Raw genomic sequence first — 25,811 nt, forward strand, 5'->3', positions numbered from 1 at the left:
ATATCTTTTTTTTTTTTTTTTTTTTTTTTTTGAGACTAAGTCTCACTCTGTTGGCCAGGCTGGAGTGCAATGGTGCGATCTCGGCTCACTGCAACCTCCACCTCCCGGGTTCAAGCGATTCTCCTGCCTCAGCCTGCTGAGTAGCTGGGATTACAAGTGCCCGCCACCATGCCTAGCTAAGTTTTGCATTTTTAGTAGAGATGGGGTTTCACCGTGTTGGTTAGGCTGGTCTCGAACTCCTGACCTCGTGATCCACCCGCCTCAGCCTCCCAAAGAACTGGGATTACAGGTGTGATCCACTGCACCCGGCTGGAGAACAGTACATCTTTAGAGAAGTTACCAGGGAAGAGGACTTTGGGTGTCGAGGGGCAGCCCCTTGGGGAAGGCACAGAGCTGGCAGGTGCAGACTGGTTGGGGAAGCCTGTTCCTGTGGATGCCTCTGGAGCTGGCTCCAGGCCCACAAGAGCACAAAGATGTCCTCAGTGTTTCAGCTTTGCTCTCCGTGGTAGAAAGGGGAGCAGGATAGCTTCTGTCTCTGTAAATTGATGTCCTGCTTTTATTATTATTATTATTATTATTATTATATTATTATTATTGAGACAGAGTCTTGCTTTGTCACCCAAGCTGGAGTGCAGTGGCACAATATTGGCTCACTGTAACCTCTGCCTCCCGGGTTCAAGCAGTTCTGCTTCAGCCTCCTGAGTAGCTGGGATTACAGGCACCCGCAACCACGCCCAGCTAATTTTTGTATTTTTAGTAGAGACGGGGTTTCGCCATGTTGGCCAGGCTGGTCTCGGACTCCTGACCTCAGGCGATCCGCCCACCTCGGCCTTCCTAAGTGCTGGGATTACAGGTGTGGTCCACCACGCTGGGCCTTGTCCTGCTTTTAGGCAAACAGGGTGGGCAGAGCTTTCTGGACCTGCTGCTTCAGAACAAGCCTGCGTGTTTTGGAGTGGCATCCTCTGGCCTGCCACACTGTATTTCTTGGGGAACCTCAGTCTCTCGGTGCCTTCACCACAGTCATAGGCCATGCTGCGTACAGTGTTTGGGAGGAGAATGGGAGAGATCTGGAGTCTTGGCTTGTGGTAGTTCTCTCCAGTGATGTGGTCAAACTCATCTGATAAAGACCATGGGGACATGTCCATATGTCCACAAATTAGATTCATTAGCTTATTCTAGCAGGGGAGTTACTGGTTCACACTAGAGGCACTGTGGGCTGCCTCCCCATGCAAAATAAGGGACATGTGGTTATTGGTTATAGGATTTGGGGAAGGATGGAATGGCGGTAAAATGTAAATGAACCAGTTATTTGATAGGTTTAAAACAAATATAGTGAGAGCTTGTCTCTACAAAAAGTTTTAAAAAATTATCAGGTGTCGTGACATGCACCTGTGATCTCAGCTGCTCAGGAGGCTGGGGTGAGAGGGTCACTTGAGCCCAGGAGGTCAAGGCTGCAGTGAGCTGTGATCATGCCACTGCACTCCAGCCTGGGCAACAGAGCAAGACCCTGTCTCAAAAAGAAAAAAAAAAAAAAGAAGAAGAAGAATAAAAGAAAAAGAAATTTGCTGGATGAATAACTTCAGACTGGAGTTGAAGGCCTGGTCCTCAAAATTGACTCAAAGTCCTGTTTGTTTGACATAGTTAAGAAAAATGTAGAATGTTGTGCTCATTCTGGTTATCTGAAGCTCTGCCCCTGGGTTGGGATTGGGGCTTTTCTCTGTGTCAAAGGACCCGTATGCTGCCGAGGCAAGAGTGGGATGTTCCATCCTCTGGGCAAGAATGGCTTGTTCCATTCTCACGAATGTGACTTCAAACAGCAAAGCTTGTCATGGTCTTTGATTTTAGCAACCAAGATTTCCCGGTTCTTGGTTGCTTAATGCTAATGAACAGAGCCACATTTGTATGTATTCACGGATGAAAAGCGGGTCAGACAATAAGCAGGTGGTTTCATCAGGCCATCAGTATGGGGTATCCGGCTATTATTATTCCCTCCAGACTTCTATTTCTTCCTATGTTTGTAGGGAAGAAGCAGACACAGCTAGAAGGGTTGAGGAGAATGCGGGTGTGGGGCAGGCTGGCAGGACATGAATTTGCCAACTTGTGTGTCATGTTTCAGACAGTTTCAGAGAGATTCCTTAATCTTCCCCTTTATTGTAGAAACCATCTGGAGGACAGAAAAAACAGTTTATCAATAGGGAAGATAATTCGTGGAAAATGTGTATGTAATTTTAGGTTGATCTTGAACTGCATTTAAAGCTACAGATTTTTTGGCTGGGCACAATGGTTCATGTCTGTAATCCCAGCACTTTGGGAGGCTGAGATGGGTGGATCATTTGAGCCCAGGAGTTCAAGACCAGCCTGGGCAATAGAGTGAAACTCCGTCTCTACTAAAAAATACAAAAAAATTAGCCAGGCGGGTTGGCAGGCGCCTGTAGTCCCAACTACTCAGGAGCTGAGGCAGGAGAATCACTTGAGCCCAGGAGGCGGAGGTTGCAGTGAGCTGAAATCATGCCACTGCACTCCAGCCTGGGTGACAGAGCAAGACTCCATCTCAAAAAAAAAAAAAAAAAAAAAATTAGCCAGGCCTGGTGGTGCACGCCTGTAGTCCCAGCTACTCAGGAGGCTGAGGTGGGAGGATTGCTTGAACCTAGGAGGTGGAGGTTGCAGGGCGCTGAGATCACGCCACTGCACTCCAGTCTCGATGACAGAGTGAGATCCTGCCTCAAAAGAAAAAGATTTTCTTTCTTATGTATGTGTGTATGTATTTATTTGTATCAGTATGGACTCCTAGATTACCATTTGTTGAATGTGTTGAAATTCATTACCATCATTACCAATTTTCATTCTCAAATAATCTTGTATTGAGCCAGTGGAGCGTCTTCAGGCTGACTTCTGTGTTCTTTTGATGTGTCCCATTCTTTAAGCACTTCCTTACTTTCTAGAACAACAAAATGTTCCAGGTTCATTTTGTACCTTCCCTACCCCAGCCCTGGAATCAGCCATTTCTCTCTAAGAAGTCCTGGTTGCTTATAGTGAAGAATGCTATCTAGGAACCCAAGATTACACGTGCTCACTGTTAACGGAGTTTCGTTGATTCTGGACTCTATTCCTTGACAGATCCAGGGAATACATGTATACGTGTGTGCATGTTTATAGGCAGATCCCCACCCATAGATTTCTTCCTTAGATCTAAAACCACAAGTTCATACTGATACCTTCAATTCTAGTCCAACGCCGAGGGTTCATTGTTCATTATCGTCTTGCCTCTTTCCATAATTGTAACTTTTTTTGACAATGAGACACAGGAGTCCCATTTTCCTTAACATATTTTCTTATTTGTAGAATCCTACAATTCATTGAAAGTGGCTTCAGAATTATAAAGCAGTGTGAAAAACAAACCTCCCCACCAACTAGAGTTCAATGTTTGTTATGCTTTTTGTCTTTATTCTGAGGATATATAATTGAAATATTGTTTTGCCCCTTCTGTGGGGTTATGAATTAGGTTTTAATATTGTTGGGTTTTTAAAATTTTTTTTAATTTTAATTTTAATTTTTTTTTTTTTTTTTTTTTTTTTTTGAGACAGAGTCTCACGCTGTTGCCCAGGCTGGAGTGCAGTGGCGCGATCTCGGCTCACTGCAAGCTCCGCCTCCCGGGTTCCCGCCATTCTGCTGCCTCAGCCTCCTGAGTAGCTGGGACTACAGGCGCCCACCACCGCGCCCGGCTAATTTTTTTTTGTATTTTTAGTAGAGACGGGGTTTCACTGTGGTCTCGATCTCCTGACCTTGTGATCCGCCCGCCTCGGCCTCCCAAAGTGCTGGGATTACAGGCTTGAGCCACCGCGCCCGGCCTAATTTTAATTTTTTATACAGAGTCTTGGTCTGTCACCCAGGCTGGAGTGCAATGGCTCGATCTCGGCTCACTGCAACCTCTGCCCCTTGGGTTCAAGCGATTCTCCTGCCTCAGCCTCCTGAGTAGCTGGGATTACAGGCACGTGCCATCACGCCTGGCTAATTTTGTATTTTTAGTGGAGACAGGGTTTCTTCATGTTGGTCAGGCTGGCCTTGAACTCTCGATCTCAGGTGATCCGCGCCTCCCAAAGTGTTGGCATTACCGGCATGAGCCACTGCGCCCGGCCTGATCCAGCTGTTTCTGTACATCACTTCCCTTTTCTGTCTATAAGTACTGCCTACCCAGGTCGCTGGGTAGAGCTCTCTGAACATTTACTGGTTCAGAGTGCTGCCTGATTCATTGTTTCTTTGCTCAACAAATCTTCTAAATTTAATTTGTTTAAAGGTTTTCTTTTCTTTTTTTTCCTTGTTTTTGTTTTTGTTTAATAGAGACGGGGGTCTTGTTATGTTGCCCAGGCTGGTCTTGAAATCCTGGCCTCTAGTGAGCCTCCTGCCTCAACCTCCCAAAGTCCTGGGATTACAGGAGTAAGCCACTGCGCCTGGCCTGCATTTCTTACTATGAATCAAACTGAACATTTTTTTCACATGTCTAAGAATCATTTTTACATCTTTTTTGGGGAGTTGCTGTTCATATTTTTTTTGCCTATTTTTCTATTTGGTTTTCGGTCTATTTTCCTCAAAGTCCTTTACTATATGTATATATCCTTTATCCATGATATATGTGGCAAATATTTTCTCCCACTTTTTGTCTTTTGACCTCATGGTGATTTTTTTCATCATGCAACATTTTATTAGTGTTCTTTTTTTTTTTTTTGAGACGGAGTCTCACTCTGTTACCAGGCTGAAATGCATCTAGGCTTACTGCAACCTCGGCTTCCCGGGTTCAAGCAATTCTCCTGCCTCAGGCTCCTGAGTAGCTGGGACTACAGGTATGCACCACCATGCCCGGCTAATTTCTGTATTTTTAGTAGAGATAGGGTTTCACCATGTTGGCCAGGATGGTCTCGATCTCTTGACCTCATGATCCGCCCACCTTGGCCTCCCAAAGTGCTGGGATTATAGGCATGAGCCACTGTGCCTGGCCCATTTTATTAATTTTATGTAGTAAAATTTACCAGTCTTGTATTGCCTTTGGATTGTGAGTCCTAATTAGAAATCTTTTTCTTACATTCTGGTCAAAGAGCTACTTACCTATGAATTCTTAGAACTCTTGTCATTTCTTTCTTTCTTTTCTTTTCTTTTTTTTTTTTTTTTTTTGAGACAGTCTTGCTCTGTCACCCAGGCTGGAGTGCAATGTTGCGATCTCTGCTCTCTGCAACCTCCGCCTCCTGGGTTCAAGTGATTCTCCTGCCTCAGCCTCCTGAGTAGCTGGGTTTACAGGCATGTGCCACCAGGCCTGGCTAATTTTTTGTGTTTTTATTAGAGATAGCGTTTCACCATATTGGCCAGGCTGGTCTCGAACTCCTGACCTTGTGATCCGCCTGCCTCGGCCTCTGTCATTGCATTTTTTTACATTTAGATCTCCGAACCATCTGGAATTTAATTGTTGATGGGAGTTACAGACCTAGTTTGATTTCTTTCTAAATGACCACCTGGCTATCTGAGCACCGTTAATCACAGGGCTTGGGTCTATTTCTGGACCTTCTATTCCATTCCACTGATCTGTCTGTTCCTGCTTCAGTACCACACTGTTTTAATTATAGAGACTTTATAGTATGTCTGAATATTTGGTAGAGGTAGACGTCTCATAGCTTTTCTTTCGCAGGTATTCCTAGCTCTTCTTACATTTTTATCCTCCATATGAATATGTGTATCAGTTTAGGCTCTAGAAAAAATGTTTTGGCATTTTATTGGAATTATATTGTTTATTAATTAACTTGCCGAGAACTGACATATTTATGATATTGAGTCATCTTTTCCAAGAACATAAGATGACTTGGCTTATTCAGATCTACTTCTGTGTCTTTCAGGAGTGTTTTAATGTTTTCCTCATACAGACATTGTTGCTCTTGTAAATGGGTTTTCTCTACATTATATCCTCTACTTGATTATTATTTATGTTTATGAGTTATTGATTTCCATATGTTAATCTTATATCCTGCTAACTTACTATAATATGTAGCCTATTACAGTTTTCCTCTTCTTTTCTAATTCTTATGCCTCTAATTGACCTATCTTTTCTAATTCTATTGGCTTATACTAGCAGAGTGAGCTAACCCATCAGTGTATTCCGCTTTGGACCCGGAGTAGCACTCAGTGAGGCTCAGTCCTTAAGTTTAGGTAGCCTGAGTTTAAATTTGAGGAGGCCAATATGGGGGTAAGGGGCTCTCTGCCCGTGGCTACTCATTTTCTCTCCTGCTCTGACCTGATGTGGCGTCCACCCTGTCAAAGTCGTTGTGACTAGAGCTTTGTGGGGGAAAAGCATTTATTGCTCTTTAGACCAGAGAAGCTGTGGTTAGGCTGCAAACGCCCCTGGCCTGGTCTCCCCGGGGTGGTCCGGGGCCCACCCGCCTCTTGCAGGGTGCAGGGCACCGGGAAGGGGGCGAACCGGGCGGATCCGACCTTCAGCTGCCAGCAGAGAGCCGCTCCTCCTCCCCACAACCCCTTGCAAACTCCCGGACCCCGTCCGGTCCCCCCTCCGGCCTGTCGCCCCTGGGCCTGATGGTTAGAGCCTCGCGTCTTCGGCTCACTCTCCGCTCGCTGCCGGCACCTCTCTCAGCCCCGCACGCAGCTCCGTCCTTCAGGTTGCGGGGCAGAGGCTGACCGCCGCCCGGCCCACGCGCACGAGCTCCTCCTTTGGAGGCGCCGGAGCGAAAGCACCTGCGGCAGCGGCGCCAATGGCCCTTCATCCCCAAGCGCACCCCCGATCAGCGCCCTGCCAAATCGGCTCTGTCCATCCCAAGGTTCTCGGTGTATAGAAGCCACAGTGGCGGAGTTCTGCACGTGGGTGGCGCTTCCTTCCACCCGTGTGCAGAACTAAGGAGCCTGGGGTGCCGCGGAGGACAGGGCCCCGCGAACAACAGGGCGCCGAGCTGCCGCCACCTGCCGCCCGGAGCTGGCACTGCACCCTTTTAGTGCAAAGCAAATCCCTGTCCCATTGGTCCCCTCTACCATGAAGTCTAAAGGGTAGCTCCTCTGTCTCGCTTCCCCTCTCCTACCAAGGGTCCTTTATTCTATTTGCTTATGTATTTATTTGTTATTATTATTTTTTTTTTTTTATTTTTTGAGACGGAGTCTCTCTCTGACGCCCAGGCTGGAGTGCAGTGGTGCAATCTCAGCTCACTGCAACCTCCGCCTCCTAGGTTCAAGTGATTCTCCTGTCTCAGCCTCCCGAGTAGCTGGGATTACAGGCGCCCACCACCACGCCCGGCTTACTTTTGTATTTTTAGTAGAGATGGGGTTTCGCCATATTGGCCAGGCTGGTCTCAAACTCCTGACTTCAGGTGATCTGCCTGCCTCGGCCTCCAAAGTGCTGGGATTACAGGCCACCATGCTTGGCCACTTTATTTTATTTAGAATTGTTAGGGGTTTTTCCAGGCTCCAGAGTCCAAATCATGCAGATAGAGCTCAAAGGGTAAGATGAACTGAAATGTCTTTGGCTTAGCTCAGTTCTCGTCGTGGGGGTTTGAGAAAGAAAGCAGGTTAATGGGGAGAATAGAAGAATGAAAGGGACCACGTGGAAAACTGGTCCCTATCCACTGAGTGACAACTAAGGTGCATCTTCACTGTACAAAATTTATTTGCATTTCCATGGACAACAATCATTTGTATTATTATCAGTTTTCTACAACACGTAGAGCTGTCAAATAGCTTAAAGACAAGGACAGGTATAGACCCTTCTAGAATCAGATAACCCCTAGAAAGGTCTTCTAGACAATCTGTAGTGAAGTTAAGTAATACCTTCAAGATTTCACAACTGCAAACTCGATCTGGAATTCAAACTAGATCTATATGTTTCTGTAAATCCAGGCTCTTTTCTCTGCATCAAGAAGCTTTTGGGCTGGAAGAGTGTTTTTCACCAGGAATTGTGGTATCCACCACTCATCACCCCATCCCGTTAAAAATCCCTGGCCTCAGGAATCTCCACCAGGACCGACAGCCGTGTACTGAAGAACTTCAGACTCTTACTTAGCCATCTGCCATCTTGAGAGAGCTGTGTTCCCTTGGAACTCCTGAAGGGCTTGGAGCTTGGTCTGAGCCCTGGGAAATGATCAAAGAGTCTCAAGAGTCCCACTGTATCCTGTGTCTTGGAGCCGGCAAGGAGACCACAGCAGCCCAGGCCCCAGTCAGTTCTTGGCTTTGGTAGTTCCAGGACCGGGACGCTGGTATAGCCAGATTATCCCTTCATCGTGTAGCCGCTTCCAGACTTCTCTCTCCAGCTTGAAGTCATGATTTATGTAAAAGATCAGCCGCTTCCATGATGTATCATAGTAGTGATCAGAAAAGCGCTCGTGGCCCTCGGTGATGAAGCCATAGGCACTCACCTACATCAAGGTTGGAGGAGAAACAGGGCTTGTAGCTGCTGTCGCCCAGGCTTCTTCTCATGGCTAATTCTGTGTTGAGGGGTGGGGGCTCTTTTCCCCGGCACCATCCCTAGGGGTCTGGGTGCAGGTCCCTGGACACGCACACATAACTGCATGCACCCATACTCATGCCCACCCTCCTTCCCACCAGGGCTGTGCGCCCAGCCCATCCATTGTCCTGTGCTGAGCAGGCCCAGGAATAGCCCCAGAGCTGTTTCTTCAGGTATTTCTGTAGCTGCAGTGGAGCCTTACCTGGTCACAGAGCTGAAGGGCAGTGAGCAGCAGGAGGGCCCCAGTGGTGGGGCGGTATATCCTCCAGTGGGCACCATCCAGGGTCTTAGACCTCAGAAACCTGTGAAATGCCCCAAGCCCCCAACTGTCAGGAGGCTGCAAGGATAACAGGGACCTGGGCTACGTGTCATGTGCTTTCTGCTCTAACCTGTTCTTCATGTATCGGAGAAAGTCTGGGTGCAGCAACAGGTACCTGTCCATGTGCAGGGCTTCCCGAAAAGCTTCCTGGGGTCTGTGCCTGTGGTTAGGAAGGCGCCATTCAGACCCAGCTCCCTTACCTGGCCTGGGGTGGGCCAAGTCAGGGTCATGAGCATGACTGGTATCCCATCTCCAGGTGATAGCTAAGGCTGTCCCCACCTGTCCAACCCTTTAGAGCCACTCACGACATGACTCAGCCTGGGATAAGGGGAGGGCGGGAGGAAAATGGGTACCTGAACCAGAAAAGGTTTTTTGACGTCACCGTCTGGTTCATAAGCAGCGCTTCCAGCCACTCATAGTCCCGGGTGCCTTCCAGGAAGTGCAAGTAGCGGACGTCCTGAGGACCAAGGACAGGGAGTGGCCCAAAAGTCCTGCCTCAGGACAACCAGCTGGGGCCCAGCTCTGACTCCAGCTGCCCACTTGCTCTCCCCTGGACTGGTCTCACTGTCCTCCCCACTCCTGCCCTTTCATGCAGACTCCATCCGGAGGAAAGCCTCTCGTCTCGCTTCTCCCCTGTGCGCTCCCTCATCCAGAGTCTGGCTGTGGCCAGGCTCCTTCCTCTTTGCTCACCTTCCCGAGAGGCACGTTCTTGAAACCCCGATTGCCCAATATAAGGAGTGACTGGGTCAGGGAGAAGGCAGTAAAGCCGTAGAAGGATGTCCGAGTCCCCACATCCTGTTCGTAGCCTTTAATGAGAGCTCCGCTCAATCTGTGCAGAAAGATACAATCAGATGGAACAGGTGAGCAGAGGAGGGAGATTTGTGTAGGTGGATGGGGAAAGGAAGGAGAAATGGGGGAGGTAGCAGTTACGTGCTGAAATTCTCTGGAGAGCCCAGGAATTCCACCTTCCAGATGCAGCCATGGAACATCCTAGGGGTCTCTCAGAAGAGTCCCTGTCTGCAGGAGAGGGGCAGGAGAGGAGCAGGAGAGGGGCTGGAGAGGGGCTGGAGAGGAGCAGGAGAGGAGCAGGAGAGGAGCAGGAGAGGAGCAGGAGAGGGGCTGGAGAGGAGCAGGAGAGGAGCAGGAGAGGAGCAGGAGAGGGGCTGGAGAGGGGCTGGAGAGGAGCAGGAGAGGGGCTGGAGAGGAGCAGGAGAGGAGCAGGAGAGGAGCAGGAGAGGGGCTGGAGAGGAGCAGGAGAGGAGCAGGAGAGGAGCAGGAGAGGGGCTGGAGAGGAGCAGGAGAGGAGCAGGAGAGGGGCTGGAGAGGAGCAGGAGAGGAGCAGGAGAGGAGCTGGAGAGGAGCAGGAGAGGAGCAGGAGAGGAGCAGGAGAGGGGCTGGAGAGGAGCAGGAGAGGAGCAGGAGAGGAGCTGGAGAGGAGCAGGAGAGGAGCAGGAGAGGAGCAGGGGAGGAGCAGGAGAGGAGCAGGGGAGGAGCAGGAGAGGAGCAGGGGAGGAGCAGGAGAGGAGCTGGAGAGGAGCAGGAGAGGGGCTGGAGAGGAGCAGGAGAGGAGCTGGAGAGGAGCAGGAGAGGAGCTGGAGAGGAGCAGGAGAGGAGCTGGAGAGGAGCTGGAGAGGAGCAGGAGAGGAGCTGGAGAGGAGCAGGAGAGGGGCTGGAGAGGAGCAGGAGAGGAGCAGGAGAGGAGCAGGAGAGGAGCAGGAGAGGAGCAGGAGAGGGGCTGGAGAGGGGCTGGAGAGGAGCAGGAGAGGAGCAGGAGAGGAGCAGGAGAGGAGCAGGAGAGGGGCTGGAGAGGAGCAGGAGAGGAGCAGGAGAGGAGCAGGAGAGGGGCTGGAGAGGGGCTGGAGAGGAGCAGGAGAGGGGCTGGAGAGGAGCAGGAGAGGAGCAGGAGAGGAGCAGGAGAGGGGCTGGAGAGGAGCAGGAGAGGAGCAGGAGAGGAGCAGGAGAGGGGCTGGAGAGGAGCAGGAGAGGAGCAGGAGAGGGGCTGGAGAGGAGCAGGAGAGGAGCAGGAGAGGAGCTGGAGAGGAGCAGGAGAGGAGCAGGAGAGGAGCAGGAGAGGGGCTGGAGAGGAGCAGGAGAGGAGCAGGAGAGGAGCTGGAGAGGAGCAGGAGAGGAGCAGGAGAGGAGCAGGGGAGGAGCAGGAGAGGAGCAGGGGAGGAGCAGGAGAGGAGCAGGGGAGGAGCAGGAGAGGAGCTGGAGAGGAGCAGGAGAGGGGCTGGAGAGGAGCAGGAGAGGAGCTGGAGAGGAGCAGGAGAGGAGCTGGAGAGGAGCAGGAGAGGAGCTGGAGAGGAGCTGGAGAGGAGCAGGAGAGGAGCTGGAGAGGAGCAGGAGAGGGGCTGGAGAGGAGCAGGAGAGGAGCAGGAGAGGAGCTGGAGAGGGGCAGGAGAGGGGCAGGGGAGGGGCAGGAGAGGGGCTGGAGAGGGGCAGGAGAGGGGCAGGAGAGGGGCAGGAGAGGGGCAGGAGAGGAGCAGGGGAGGAGCAGGAGAGGGGCAGGAGAGGGGCAGGAGAGGGGCAGGAGAGGGGCAGGAGAGGGGCAGGAGAGGGGCAGGAGAGGGGCAGGAGAGGGGCTGGAGAGGGGCAGGAGAGGGGCAGGAGAGGGGCAGGAGAGGGGCTGGAGAGGGGCAGGAGAGGGGCAGGAGAGGGGCTGGAGAGGGGCTGGAGAGGGGCAGGAGAGGGGCTGGAGAGGGGCAGGAGAGGGGCTGGAGAGGGGCTGGAGAGGGGCTGGAGAGGGGCAGGAGAGGGGCTGGAGAGGGGCAGGAGAGGGGCAGGAGAGGGGCAGGAGAGGGGCTGGAGAGGGGCAGGAGAGGGGCTGGAGAGGGGCTGGAGAGGGGCAGGAGAGGGGCTGGAGAGGGGCAGGAGAGGGGCAGGAGAGGAGCAGGAGAGGAGCAGGAGAGGGGCTGGAGAGGAGCAGGGGAGGAGCAGGAGAGGAGCAGGGGAGGAGCAGGAGAGGAGCAGGAGAGGAGCAGGAGAGGGGCTGGAGAGGGGCTGGAGAGGAGCAGGAGAGGGGCTGGAGAGGAGCAGGAGAGGGGCTGGAGAGGGGCTGGAGAGGAGCAGGGGAGGAGCAGGAGAGGAGCAGGAGAGGGGCTGGAGAGGGGCTGGAGAGGAGCAGGAGAGGAGCTGGAGAGGGGCAGGAGAGGGGCTGGAGAGGAGCTGGAGAGGAGCAGGAGAGGGGCTGGAGAGGAGCAGGAGAGGAGCTGGAGAGGGGCAGGAGAGGGGCTGGAGAGGGGCTGGAGAGGAGCAGGAGAGGAGCAGGAGAGGAGCAGGAGAGGAGCAGGGGAGGAGCAGGAGAGGAGCTGGAGAGGAGCAGGAGAGGAGCTGGAGAGGGGCTGGAGAGGAGCAGGAGAGGAGCAGGGGAGGAGCTGGAGAGGAGCAGGAGAGGAGCAGGGGAGGAGCTGGAGAGGAGCAGGAGAGGGGCTGGAGAGGAGCAGGAGAGGAGCAGGGGAGGAGCAGGAGAGGAGCAGGAGAGGAGCTGGAGAGGAGCAGGAGAGGAGCAGGAGAGGAGCAGGGGAGGAGCAGGAGAGGAGCAGGGGAGGAGCAGGAGAGGAGCTGGAGAGGAGCAGGAGAGGAGCTGGAGAGGGGCTGGAGAGGAGCTGGAGAGGAGCTGGAGAGGAGCAGGAGAGGAGCAGGAGAGGGGCAGGAGAGGGGCTGGAGAGGAGCTGGAGAGGAGCTGGAGAGGAGCAGGAGAGGAGCAGGAGAGGGGCAGGAGAGGGGCTGGAGAGGAGCAGGAGAGGGGCTGGAGAGGGGCTGGAGAGGGGCTGGAGAGGGGCAGGAGAGGGGCAGGAGAGGAGCAGGAGAGGGGCTGGAGAGGGGCTGGAGAGGAGCAGGAGAGGAGCAGGAGAGGAGCAGGAGAGGAGCAGGAGAGGGGCTGGAGAGGAGCAGGAGAGGGGCTGGAGAGGAGCAGGAGAGGAGCAGGAGAGGGGCTGGAGAGGAGCAGGAGAGGAGCTGGAGAGGAGCAGGAGAGGAGCAGGGGAGGGGCTGGAGAGGAGCAGGAGAGGAGCAGGGGAGGAGCAGGAGAGGAGCAGGAGAGGAGCTGGAGAGGAGCAGGAGAGGAGCAGGGGAGGAGCAGGAGAGGAGCAGGGGAGGAGCAGGAGAGGAGCAGGAGAGGGGCTGGAGAGGAGCAGGAGAGGGGCAGGAGAGGGGCAGGAGAGGGGCTGGAGAGGAGCAGGAGAGGAGCAGGGGAGGAGCAGGAGAGGAGCAGGAGAGGAGCTGGAGAGGAGCAGGAGAGGAGCAGGGGAGGAGCAGGAGAGGAGCAGGGGAGGAGCAGGAGAGGAGCAGGGGAGGAGCAGGAGAGGAGCTGGAGAGGAGCAGGAGAGGGGCTGGAGAGGAGCAGGAGAGGAGCTGGAGAGGAGCAGGAGAGGAGCTGGAGAGGAGCAGGAGAGGAGCTGGAGAGGAGCTGGAGAGGAGCAGGAGAGGAGCTGGAGAGGAGCAGGAGAGGGGCTGGAGAGGAGCAGGAGAGGAGCAGGAGAGGAGCTGGAGAGGGGCAGGAGAGGGGCAGGGGAGGGGCTGGAGAGGGGCAGGAGAGGGGCAGGAGAGGGGCAGGAGAGGGGCAGGAGAGGAGCAGGGGAGGAGCAGGAGAGGAGCAGGAGAGGGGCAGGAGAGGGGCAGGAGAGGGGCAGGAGAGGGGCAGGAGAGGGGCAGGAGAGGGGCTGGAGAGGGGCAGGAGAGGGGCAGGAGAGGGGCTGGAGAGGGGCTGGAGAGGGGCAGGAGAGGGGCTGGAGAGGGGCAGGAGAGGGGCTGGAGAGGGGCTGGAGAGGGGCAGGAGAGGGGCTGGAGAGGGGCAGGAGAGGGGCAGGAGAGGGGCAGGAGAGGGGCTGGAGAGGGGCAGGAGAGGGGCTGGAGAGGGGCTGGAGAGGGGCAGGAGAGGGGCTGGAGAGGGGCAGGAGAGGGGCAGGAGAGGAGCAGGAGAGGAGCAGGAGAGGGGCTGGAGAGGAGCAGGAGAGGAGCAGGGGAGGAGCAGGAGAGGAGCAGGAGAGGAGCAGGAGAGGAGCTGGAGAGGAGCAGGGGAGGAGCAGGAGAGGAGCAGGGGAGGAGCAGGAGAGGAGCAGGGGAGGAGCAGGAGAGGAGCAGGAGAGGGGCTGGAGAGGGGCTGGAGAGGAGCAGGAGAGGGGCTGGAGAGGAGCAGGAGAGGGGCAGGAGAGGGGCTGGAGAGGGGCTGGAGAGGAGCAGGGGAGGAGCAGGAGAGGAGCAGGAGAGGGGCTGGAGAGGGGCTGGAGAGGAGCAGGAGAGGGGCTGGAGAGGAGCAGGAGAGGAGCTGGAGAGGGGCAGGAGAGGGGCTGGAGAGGAGCTGGAGAGGAGCAGGAGAGGGGCTGGAGAGGAGCAGGAGAGGAGCTGGAGAGGGGCAGGAGAGGGGCTGGAGAGGGGCTGGAGAGGAGCAGGAGAGGAGCAGGAGAGGAGCAGGAGAGGAGCAGGGGAGGAGCAGGAGAGGAGCTGGAGAGGAGCAGGAGAGGAGCTGGAGAGGGGCTGGAGAGGAGCAGGAGAGGAGCAGGGGAGGAGCTGGAGAGGAGCAGGAGAGGAGCAGGGGAGGAGCTGGAGAGGAGCAGGAGAGGGGCTGGAGAGGAGCAGGAGAGGAGCAGGGGAGGAGCAGGAGAGGAGCAGGAGAGGAGCTGGAGAGGAGCAGGAGAGGAGCAGGAGAGGAGCAGGGGAGGAGCAGGAGAGGAGCAGGGGAGGAGCAGGAGAGGAGCTGGAGAGGAGCAGGAGAGGAGCTGGAGAGGGGCTGGAGAGGAGCTGGAGAGGAGCTGGAGAGGGGCAGGAGAGGGGCTGGAGAGGAGCAGGAGAGGAGCAGGAGAGGGGCAGGAGAGGGGCTGGAGAGGAGCAGGAGAGGGGCAGGAGAGGGGCTGGAGAGGAGCAGGAGAGGGGCTGGAGAGGGGCTGGAGAGGGGCTGGAGAGGGGCAGGAGAGGGGCAGGAGAGGGGCAGGAGAGGGGCAGGAGAGGAGCTGGAGAGGGGCAGGAGAGGGGCAGGAGAGGGGCAGGAGAGGAGCTGGAGAGGGGCTGGAGAGGGGCTGGAGAGGAGCAGGAGAGGGGCTGGAGAGGGGCTGGAGAGGGGCTGGAGAGGAGCAGGAGAGGAGCAGGAGAGGGGCTGGAGAGGAGCTGGAGAGGGGCTGGAGAGGAGCAGGAGAGGAGCAGGAGAGGGGCTGGAGAGGAGCAGGAGAGGAGCAGGAGAGGAGCAGGAGAGGGGCAGGAGAGGAGCAGGAGAGGGGCTGGAGAGGAGCTGGAGAGGGGCTGGAGAGGAGCAGGAGAGGAGCAGGAGAGGGGCAGGAGAGGAGCAGGAGAGGAGCAGGAGAGGGGCTGGAGAGGAGCTGGAGAGGGGCTGGAGAGGAGCAGGAGAGGAGCTGGAGAGGGGCTGGAGAGGAGCAGGAGAGGGGCTGGAGAGGAGCAGGAGAGGAGCAGGAGAGGAGCAGGAGAGGGGCAGGAGAGGGGCAGGAGAGGAGCAGGAGAGGAGCAGGAGAGGGGCAGGAGAGGAGCAGGAGAGGAGCAGGAGAGGGGCAGGAGAGGAGCTGGAGAGGGGCAGGAGAGGAGCAGGAGAGGAGCTGGAGAGGGGCTGGAGAGGGGCAGGAGAGGAGCAGGAGAGGGGCAGGAGAGGGGCAGGAGAGGAGCAGGAGAGGGGCTGGAGAGGAGCAGGAGAGGGGCAGGAGAGGGGCAGGAGAGGGGCAGGAGAGGGGCTGGAGAGGGGCAGGAGAGGGGCAGGAGAGGGGCAGGAGAGGGGCAGGAGAGGGGCAGGAGAGGGGCAGGAGAGGAGCAGGAGAGGGGCAGGAGAGGGGCAGGAGAGGAGCAGGAGAGGGGCAGGAGAGGGGCAGGAGAGGAGCAGGAGAGGAGCAGGAGAGGGGCAGGAGAGGAGCAGGAGAGGAGCAGGAGAGGGGCAGGAGAGGGGCAGGAGAGGAGCAGGAGAGGGGCTGGAGAGGGGCTGGAGAGGAGCTGGAGAGGAGCTGGAGAGGAGCAGGAGAGGAGCAGGAGAGGGGCAGGAGAGGGGCTGGAGAGGAGCAGGAGAGGGGCAGGAGAGGGGCTGGAGAGGAGCAGGAGAGGGGCTGGAGAGGGGCTGGAGAGGGGCTGGAGAGGGGCAGGAGAGGGGCAGGAGAGGGGCAGGAGAGGGGCAGGAGAGGAGCTGGAGAGGGGCAGGAGAGGGGCAGGAGAGGGGCAGGAGAGGAGCTGGAGAGGGGCTGGAGAGGGGCTGGAGAGGAGCAGGAGAGGGGCTGGAGAGGGGCTGGAGAGGGGCTGGAGAGGAGCAGGAGAGGAGCAGGAGAGGGGCTGGAGAGGAGCTGGAGAGGGGCTGGAGAGGAGCAGGAGAGGAGCAGGAGAGGGGCTGGAGAGGAGCAGGAGAGGAGCAGGAGAGGAGCAGGAGAGGGGCAGGAGAGGGGCTGGAGAGGAGCTGGAGAGGAGCAGGAGAGGGGCTGGAGAGGAGCAGGAGAGGAGCAGGAGAGGGGCAGGAGAGGAGCAGGAGAGGAGCAGGAGAGGGGCTGGAGAGGAGCTGGAGAGGGGCTGGAGAGGAGCAGGAGAGGAGCTGGAGAGGGGCTGGAGAGGAGCAGGAGAGGGGCTGGAGAGGAGCAGGAGAGGAGCAGGAGAGGAGCAGGAGAGGGGCAGGAGAGGGGCAGGAGAGGAGCAGGAGAGGAGCAGGAGAGGGGCAGGAGAGGAGCAGGAGAGGAGCAGGAGAGGAGCTGGAGAGGAGCAGGAGAGGGGCAGGAGAGGAGCAGGAGAGGAGCAGGAGAGGGGCTGGAGAGGGGCAGGAGAGGAGCAGGAGAGGGGCTGGAGAGGGGCTGGAGAGGGGCAGGAGAGGAGCAGGAGAGGGGCTGGAGAGGGGCAGGAGAGGAGCAGGAGAGGAGAAGGAGAGGGGCTGGAGAGGAGCAGGAGAGGAGCAGGAGAGGAGCAGGAGAGGAGCAGGAGAGGGGCTGGAGAGGAGCAGGAGAGGGGCTGGAGAGGGGCAGGAGAGGGGCTGGAGAGGAGCAGGAGAGGAGCAGGAGAGGAGCTGGAGAGGAGCAGGAGAGGGGCAGGAGAGGAGCAGGAGAGGGGCTGGAGAGGAGCAGGAGAGGGGCTGGAGAGGGGCAGGAGAGGAGCAGGAGAGGAGCTGGAGAGGAGCAGGAGAGGGGCAGGAGAGGAGCAGGAGAGGGGCAGGAGAGGAGCAGGAGAGGGGCTGGAGAGGAGCAGGAGAGGGGCTGGAGAGGAGCAGGAGAGGGGCTGGAGAGGAGCAGGAGAGGGGCTGGAGAGGAGCAGGAGAGGAGCAGGAGAGGAGCAGGAGAGGGGCAGGAGAGGAGCAGGAGAGGGGCTGGAGAGGGGCAGGAGAGGGGCTGGAGAGGAGCAGGAGAGGGGCTGGAGAGGGGCAGGAGAGGGGCAGGAGAGGAGCAGGAGAGGAGCAGGAGAGGGGCTGGAGAGGAGCAGGAGAGGGGCTGGAGAGGGGCAGGAGAGGGGCTGGAGAGGAGCAGGAGAGGAGCAGGAGAGGAGCAGGAGAGGGGCAGGAGAGGAGCAGGAGAGGGGCTGGAGAGGGGCAGGAGAGGGGCAGGAGAGGAGCAGGAGAGGGGCTGGAGAGGGGCAGGAGAGGGGCTGGAGAGGAGCAGGAGAGGAGCAGGAGAGGAGCAGGAGAGGAGCAGGAGAGGGGCTGGAGAGGAGCAGGAGAGGGGCTGGAGAGGGGCTGGAGAGGGGCTGGAGAGGGGCTGGAGAGGAGCAGGAGAGGAGCAGGAGAGGGGCTGGAGAGGGGCTGGAGAGGAGCAGGAGAGGAGCTGGAGAGGGGCTGGAGAGGAGCAGGAGAGGAGCAGGAGAGGGGCAGGAGAGGAGCAGGAGAGGAGCTGGAGAGGAGCAGGAGAGGGGCTGGAGAGGGGCTGGAGAGGAGCAGGAGAGGAGCTGGAGAGGGGCTGGAGAGGAGCAGGAGAGGGGCTGGAGAGGAGCAGGAGAGGGGCTGGAGAGGGGCTGGAGAGGAGCAGGAGAGGGGCAGGAGAGGAGCAGGAGAGGAGCAGGAGAGGGGCTGGAGAGGGGCAGGAGAGGAGCAGGAGAGGAGCAGGAGAGGGGCAGGAGAGGGGCAGGAGAGGAGCAGGAGAGGGGCAGGAGAGGAGCTGGAGAGGAGCTGGAGAGGGGCTGGAGAGGGGCAGGGGAGGGGCAGGGGAGGGGCTGGAGAGGGGCTGGAGAGGGGCAGGAGAGGGGCAGGAGAGGGGCTGGAGAGGGGCAGGAGAGGGGCTGGAGAGGGGCAGGAGAGGGGCTGGAGAGGGGCAGGAGAGGAGCAGGAGGGGGCAGGAGAGGGGCTGGAGAGGGGCAGGAGAGGGGCAGGAGAGGGGCTGGAGAGGGGCAGGAGAGGGGCAGGAGAGGGGCAGGAGAGGAGAAGGAGAGGGGCTGGAGAGGGGCAGGAGAGGGGCAGGGGAGGGGCAGGAGAGGGGCAGGAGAGGGGCAGGAGAGGAGCAGGAGAGGGGCAGGAGAGGGGCAGGAGAGGGGCAGGAGAGGGGCAGGAGAGGGGAGCTTGGGTGGGGACAGCTTACCGGAACACGTAGTCATGACTGTCTATCTCCTGGCCCATGTGGGAGTTGTTCAGGATGCCCCCATTGCCCACCACGGCACAGGTGATGCACCGGCGGCTCCCAGCAGGGAGGCTGGCCAGGAGCAGCTGCTGCTGGGGCACTGGAGGGAAGCGTGTCACGACCTTCTGCACCACTGGAACAAGAGTGGGGGTGCTGTATTCAGAGCCCTGGGAGGGACAAGAGTCTGACCCTTCATTCCTCCCAGGTCTGGCCAACCCCAGGGAAGAGGCGGACCAGAAAGCCAGCTGCCCTCTGCCCTCTGCCCTCTGCCCTCTGCCCCGGCCTACTGCACACCCTCCCCTGGGGTGAGGACTCACAGGAGTAGTTGAGCTCCATGAAGCCAAAGGGTGGTGCAAAGTGTTCCAGGCGGTCCCACTCACTCCGGTTGAAGTGTCTGGAGTCCAGGAAGAGAGTAAGGTTGGGCAGAAAGAGTTTCTGGAGCCACAGCGACCTGGAGGCTTTGATCTTCACGGAGTCAGGGCAAGTCTATATGTAGGAGGATGAAGCCAGGAAGGGAGAGACTCAGAAAGGCCACCGGCCGGGAGCTGCACCACTGCAAGAAGGGCTGGGGCTCCCAGTTTGGAAGGCACAGCCTCTGCTACCTCTTCCATCCTGTTCTGAGGGTCTGCTCACCCTCCCTCCCCACTGTCTGGGCTCATTTTGGTCCTGAGGGTTCTGGAAAATGGGTGTTCTCAGCCGTCAAGGCAAATGCACTTTTGTAAGTGTGAGAGGGGCCGCATCTTGGGAATGTGGCATGTGTCCGGTGTGCTGTCAGGGCCATGCTTGCAGTCATATGTGTATAAATGTGTGCATTTTGTGGGCCTTCTCCCTCCCTCCCTCCCTCCCTGCCTCCCTCCCTTCCTTCCTTCCTTCCGTTGATCATTCCTTCTTCGCGGCAGGGTCTCACTCTGTTGCCCAGGCTGGAGTGCAGTGGTACCATCATAGCTCACTTTAACCTCAAGTGACCCTCCTGCCTCAGCCTCCTGAGTAGCTGGGACTGCAGGCGTATACCCAGCAACATACACATTTTGGATACTGCCCCTCTGTGCAAGGACAGGTGAGAAGGACCATGTGGGCGGGTGTGGTTAAGTCAGACTGTTTCCTTAGGGTTGGGAGAGAGTGAAGGCTGTGGAATTGGCTTTGCAGGGAAGACAAGGCATTCCTGGAGGCCAGAGCTGGGCGTGAGCTTGGGGTATCCTTGTCTGTGAGTCCCTCCCCTGCAGCCCCTGCGAGAGGATGGGGATTCAGGGGCCAAGCCCCAGAGTAGATCACACTCTGTTACCCCAGATGGGTGACCTCCAGGCCTCAGGAGCTCCAGGGCAGGTCCCATCTCACTCACCCCGCTTATGCCGTTCACACCAGGGGTCCGGGGCCTGCTGCTCCTCTCCCCCATTGTGGCCATCATTGGAAGGATGGGTGGGGCAGAGTCTTGTAGGGCTGAGCTCTGCCTCATAATGAGCTTGGGGCAGGACAAGCCCAAATCTAGAAGCAGAGCCCAGGAGCTGAGGAGAGGGTGGGCATGGGAGTCAGAGGGAAGGGGTGATGGCAAAAACTCACCGTCTGAAGGCCTCCTATTTCGAAGCTGTATTTTTCCTCAAAATCCCACCGAGGCTCAGACTTGAAGTTGGCAGCCTTCAGGCTTTGGTTTCTGTGCGTTGTGGGGCTCTGGAAAGGGGCAGGGGGTGGGGTGACCTGAGCTTTCTTCTCCTTGGGTGGGATGACTGCCGTGGTCAGTCCTTTCTGTCTTGTCCTTGTTGACACTGCTCCTGTGGGGGCCAGCATAAGCGGCCGACTTTTGGGAATGAGCGTCTTGGCCGTGGTCACCGCTTTGCCCTGGTGCTTCACCGACACCGTCCTGGTGGCCGTCAGCTTCCTGGTCTGGCCCCCATTTCCTTGGGTCGTCTTTGTGTCCTGGCTCTTCCATGACTGTGCCTCTGTCCTGCCAGAGGCCATCCCTGCTTCTTGCCCTCTGGGTGACAGTGTGTTCACTGTGGTTTTCTCTTTTTCTGGGCTCTTCCATGCTGCCGTCTGTGCTGCGTCGGGCGCCTTGTCCTGCTCCTCCGGTGGTGTCTGGTTGGCCTCCTTTCCTGTGTCTCCGGTGGTGTGGGCTTTGGGCTGGGTTTGCATGTTGAGGGTATTGTTCTCTGGCACTGGCTCTGCATAGATGGTTGTCCTCCTTGCTCTTGCGGGTGCCTGGGACTTAGGCTTTGCCAGGGACTGTGGAGACCTTTCTTTAATGTTCTCTGTGCGTTGATGCCTAGGGACAGAGATAACCTTTGATGAAGGCTGAAGATTGTGGAAACAGGTCAGAAGCATAAGTAGTTTTTTTTTTTTTTTTTGAGACAGAGTCTTGCTGTGTCATCCAGGCTGGAGTGCAGTAGTGCAATCTCAGCTCACTGCAACCTCCATCTCCTGGATTCAAGTGATTCTCCTGTCCCGAGTAGCCTGCCACCAGCCTGGCTAATTTTTGTATTTTTAGTAGAGATGGGGGTTTCACCAAATTGGCCAGGCTGATCTCAAACTCCTGACCTGCCCAGTGATCAACCTGCCTTGGCCTCCCAAAGTATTGGGATGACAGGTGTGAGCCACTGCGCCCGGCCAGAAAATAGATTCAGACAAAAGCGGAATAGAATTTGAGATACGTACGTAGGACATACAGGAGAGCATCTTATCCAACAAACGTTTACTAAATGTCTATTCTGTGCAGTGTGCTGTGCAGGCACTGGGAACACAAATTTGAATAAGGCACAGACCTTGGACCTATGTAATACACGATTATTGTTATTTAAGGCAGGAAACAAAAGTTGTTGATCACTGGAGAAACGCAGGGCCGGCCAAGGCAATATTGGAAGCAGGATGATTACCTAGGCGAGCCCTTCCTCCATTAGGGCCTCCCCGCCTGAGCTGCAGCTGACCCTGGCTGGTATTTCCAGCCTTTCTCAGCCTCAGAGCAACACATTTATTCAGGGTTTCCAGTGGGGGCAATCTCTATTCTGACCTTGAAACTGAAGCCTAAATTTCCCAGGGGTGTTAGGAAAGGGCTGACAGCTGACAGTTCTTCCTCCTTACCTCCCAGGGATCCTTCCTCCTTGAAACACCTTTTTTTTTTGAGATGGAGTCTGGTTCTGTCGCCCAAGCTGGAGTGCAGTGACGCGATCTCAGCTCACTGCACCCTCCACCTCTCTGGTTCAAACAATTCCCCAGCCTTAGCCTTCCGAGTAGCTGGGATTACAGGCGCATGCCACCATGCTTGGCTAATTTTCTTTTTGTATTTTTAGTAGAGATGGGGTTTCACCATGTTGGCCAGAATGGTCTTGATCTCTTGATCTCATGATCTGCCCTCTTCGGCCTCCCAAAGTGCTGGTATTTTACAGGTGCGAGCCACCGCCCCCAACCTTTTTTTTTTTCTTTAAGAGACAGGGTCTTTCTCTGTCACCCAGGTTGGAGTGCAGTAGCACATCATAGCTTACTGCAGCCTCAAACTCCTGGGCTCAAGCGATCCTCTGGCCTCAGCCTCTCAAGTAGCTGGGACTACAGGCATGCACCACCATGCCCAGCTAATCTGTGTGTATGTGGAGGCGGGGCGGGGGCGGTGTGTGTGCGCGTGTGCGCGTCTGTGTTTTTAGAGACTGGGTCTCACTGTGTTGCCCAGGCTGGTCTCAAATTCCTCACCTCAAGTGATCCTCTGGCCTTGGCCTACCAGAGTGTTGGTATTACAGGCGTGAGACACCGCATCTGGCCTAAACACACACATTTTTAACTGGACTTGCTTAGAAAATGCCTCTGCCTTTGTTATATGACTCAGAGAAGTAGCTTGGATGAGAGAGATTTCTGACCAGAAAGGAGAGATGGGCCTCAGGGCAGGGTTGGACTGAGATATGGAGCATCCCAAAAAGGCTAATGGGCTTCAAACCCTAATTCTTTCTGTATTTTTCAGTTTCAACTAAGAAAAAGAAAAGGAAAAATTTATTATAAGAATAGAAAGTGTTTTAAGGAACCCAAGAGCAGGAAGTAGTTGAGCCTCTGGGAGGGCTTGGAACCAGGAATCTCTCTCTAAGACTTTATCTCCATCTCACCTCTCCCTCTGAATCAGCTTTCTTCTTCTCTTTCTTTCTGTCTCTGCAGACAGGTCTCCTCTGCTCTCCAGCCCACGGGCTGGGGGAAGATTGCCATCCCATAACACCTGTGCTGGAGACTGTGGACTCTCTTTGCTCCCAATTTTTCACTCTTGCAGGAGAAGACTGTGGCCCCCTTGGGTCCTATCTCCATCCCTTTCCAGGAGTCTTGGTCACATACTATGTGACATTCTGGGGCTCACTCTGTGCATGGGAGGAGGACACTTTTAAGAGGAAGAGGGGGTTATTGGTTCATGAACTGGGAAGACACCCCCAAAGTATCCATTCTGAAAGAATGCCACTCAACACAGAGTGAAAAACCTGAGTGAGTGAAGAACACATTCTTGATCAATTCATTCCACATTTGCCTGGTAGAAGGTCTGAGTGCTGTGGGCGGGCGGGTGTGAGGCTTGCCACTCCTCTTGGTCTGACTACTCAGTGTAAGCCCCAAGCTCGCTTGGGCCATTCAGCAAAATCCAAGCTGTTCACTCGGTTTAACAAACAGCTCTTGTTACCCAGCAAAGCCTCTTGGTAGATTCATTTCCCAATCCCCAACCTCAAGAAGCCTATGGAAACTTCCCTTCCAAACTCCGGCAGCACTCTGCAGAGAGGAATTCTGCTGAACGACATTTTCCCTATCTCGAACATTTTCATGGACGTAGCTGCCTGGCTGGCAGGCCCCTTAACTTGGCTGTGGCGGGGAGACATGAGGAGGCAGGGGGTAGTTTTTGACATCACACATCTCAAGCCACATAGCACGGACAGCTGGCCATCTGCTTAGTGGTCAAAGTGACCCTGAAGAGGTAAGGCACTCCTCTCTGGAGCCCTGTCTGGCGGCAGGAATGGCGCAGTGACTCCTGGAAGCCCTCTTCCACCACAAATCCACAATTGATTGGTGACTCGTTCGGGTTTTGCAGGAAGTCACAGCAATAACCCAGGTAGTGACAAAATTATGTAATTAAGTTTCATTTAATTCCCTATAATTAAATACACCTCTGATTGCTAGGGCTGGGGTGTTGAGAGAGGCATTTCCTTATTCTCATGCATGGTATTTACTAAATGCTCAAATTGTGTGCATATGCTGAGTGCCCTGTATTCAACGTGTTCGGCCCTGTGTGGTCTGACCCTGTGAGCTAGGCTGGGGTGTGGGAAGGCTTTTTTCCATTAATGACTTCTAGTCCGGAGGCACAGGAAAATTAATCATGGATCATACCCAAGCAAAAAGCAACTTACCTGCATAATCGTAATCTACTGGGGAAGTAAAAATATAAAATGTACTTTAATAAATGAATTTATTGGCTGGGTGAGGTGGCTCATGCCTGTAGTGCCAGCATTTTGGGAGGCCGAGGCGGGCAGATCACCTGAGGTCAGGAGTTCAAGACCAGCCTGGCCAACATGGTGAAGCCCCGTCTCTACTAAAAATACAAAAAAAATTAGTCAGGCGTGGTGGCACACACCTGTAGTCCCAGCTACTTGGGAGGCTGAGGCACACTGGGCAGCAGAGGTTGCAATGAGTCGAGATTGTGCTATTGCACTCCAGCCTGGGCGACAGAGCAAGACTCTGTCTCAATTAAAAAATAATAATAATGGCCAGGCATGGTGGCTCACACCTGTAATCCCAGCACTTTGGGAGGCCAAGGTGGGTGGATCACGTGAGGTGGGGAGTTTGAGACCAGCCTGACCAGCATGGAGAAACACCGTCTCTACTAAAAATACAAAATTAGCTGGACATGGTGGCACATGCCTGTAATCCCAGCTACTTGGGAGGCTGAGGCCGGAGAATTGCTTGAACGTGGGAGGCGGAGGTTGCGGTGAGCCGAGATCATGCCATTGCATTCCAGCCTGGGCAACAAGAGTGAAACTCCATCTCAAATAGTAATAATAATCAATCGATTTATCATGAACAAGAATTGCACAAAGAAACAGGAAAATAATTATTTGGCAACCTCCTCCCTCTCTGTATATATATTTTTTCCTTTTTTTTTTTTGAGACTGAGTCTCTGTTGCCTAGGCTGGAGGGCAGTGGCGTGTTCACAGCTCATTGCAGCCTCGACCTCCCGGGCTCAAATGAGTCTCCTGCCTTGGCCTCCTGAGTAGCTGGGACTACAGGTGCATGCGCCACCAGGCCCAGCTACCTTCTATATTCTTAAGTGCACATCACCAAGGGGTGTGGGTGTTGAGATAGGCATTTCCTTACCTGGAAATACCTGGAAGTGAAGATGTGGCAAAAGGTTCAAAGTTCATTTATGCCTGCAGCCATGACACACCTATTGGCCAGAGAGCGGTATTTTCCAAGAATATAGTACAAGAGATAACATAGAAATGTTGAAGTTGACTAGGATATTGAAGAGGCTGAAACTGAAATTTGAAAAAAATACCACAATCAAAGGTCACTGACTAATAAAGCCAGTAGGAGTAGAAGATTATTTTATGGAGGATAAGAAAAGAGCTGAAAAGATTCCTTTGATTCTCTAAATAATTTTGCACTTGGGCTCCCGCCTTCTATGGCACGGAGACCGGAAGTGGCTGCAGGTGAGTTGCGCCTGGTATGTGGCGAATGGCTGGTCACACAGATTCGCCTCTGTTCACGTCCCTAACTCCTGGGGTCTCTCTCAGTCCCCACCATCAACTTTGTCCTCATTTTATCTCAGGCCCCCAGGCTGGGCAAGCTTTCCTCTTCCAGGTTTCATATTTGGTTCCCACAGCTTTGTTGCTGCTTCTCCTTGAAAGGAAGACAAACCATCCCTTCGCTCTGCCCTCTGTCTCTCTCCACTCCCTGCTGCGGAGCTCTCTACCTTCAACTGCTCCTGCCTCCTGTGCCCCATGTTGTTAGCCGGGCCTGGAGTTTCCAGGACTCCCTGGTATCCACGGAGGCTATTCCAGCCCCCTTTTGGTGTTTGATCAGCGCTCAGGGTCTCCTGTCTCATGTGAAATAGAAACCAGCCATATTCTGCTTTTCTTTTCAAACTCCAAAGTTGGCTGGGTGTGGAGACTCACACCTGTAGTCCCAGCACTTTGGGAGGCCAAGGCGGGGAGGCGGATCACCTGAAGTCAGGAGTTCGAGACCAGCCTGGCCAACATGGTGAAACCCCGTCTCTACTAAAAATATAAAAATTAGCTGGGCATGGTGGTGGGCACCTGTAAACCTAGCTACTTGGGAGGCTGAGGCAGGAGAATCACTTGAACTCAGGAGGCAGAGGTTGCAGTGAGCTGAGATTGCACCACTGCACTCCAGCCTGAGTGACACAGCAAGACTCTGTCTCAAAAAAACAAAAACAAAAAACAAACTCCAAAGTTTATTTTCCTTGGAAAATCCTGAAAGTTTTCTAAAAGCAAATGAATGCTTTACTTTTACAACTTTACTTTGACTTTGGATGTGTCTATATGCT

At 55.5% G+C, this 25,811-nt stretch overlaps 1 protein-coding gene and 1 long non-coding RNA gene across 7 annotated transcripts in view; one reads left to right on the plus strand and one right to left on the minus strand.

The window, feature by feature from the left end:
* The window catches only part of LOC100426884 (uncharacterized), a 110,073-nt gene that overhangs the window by 54,234 nt on the left and 30,028 nt on the right, over positions 1-25,811 (plus strand). The window lies entirely within an intron of this gene.
* The window catches only part of ST6GALNAC1 (ST6 N-acetylgalactosaminide alpha-2,6-sialyltransferase 1), a 56,202-nt gene continuing 38,015 nt past the window's right edge, over positions 7,625-25,811 (minus strand). For 3 of the 6 annotated variants that reach the window (XM_077972968.1, XM_015120448.3, XM_077972970.1), the window contains 8 exons: positions 19,865-20,564; positions 18,625-18,793; positions 18,269-18,440; positions 9,492-9,630; positions 9,155-9,258; positions 8,872-8,961; positions 8,685-8,784; positions 7,625-8,393 (listed from right to left, as the gene is read on the minus strand). In XM_077972968.1, coding sequence (XP_077829094.1) covers positions 8,196-8,393; positions 8,685-8,784; positions 8,872-8,961; positions 9,155-9,258; positions 9,492-9,630; positions 18,269-18,440; positions 18,625-18,793; positions 19,865-20,564 — 1,672 coding nt within the window. In that variant the 3' untranslated portion in view covers positions 7,625-8,195. Of the gene's footprint in view, positions 8,394-8,684; positions 8,785-8,871; positions 8,962-9,154; positions 9,259-9,491; positions 9,631-18,268; positions 18,441-18,624; positions 18,794-19,646; positions 19,767-19,864; positions 20,565-25,811 lie in introns of all 6 variants that reach the window. The other 3 variants (XM_077972967.1, XM_077972966.1, XM_077972969.1) reach the window with 2 other exon arrangements.

This window comes from Macaca mulatta, chromosome 16 (assembly GCF_049350105.2).
Source record: "Macaca mulatta isolate MMU2019108-1 chromosome 16, T2T-MMU8v2.0, whole genome shotgun sequence".
NCBI classification, from domain to species: domain Eukaryota; kingdom Metazoa; phylum Chordata; class Mammalia; order Primates; family Cercopithecidae; genus Macaca; species Macaca mulatta.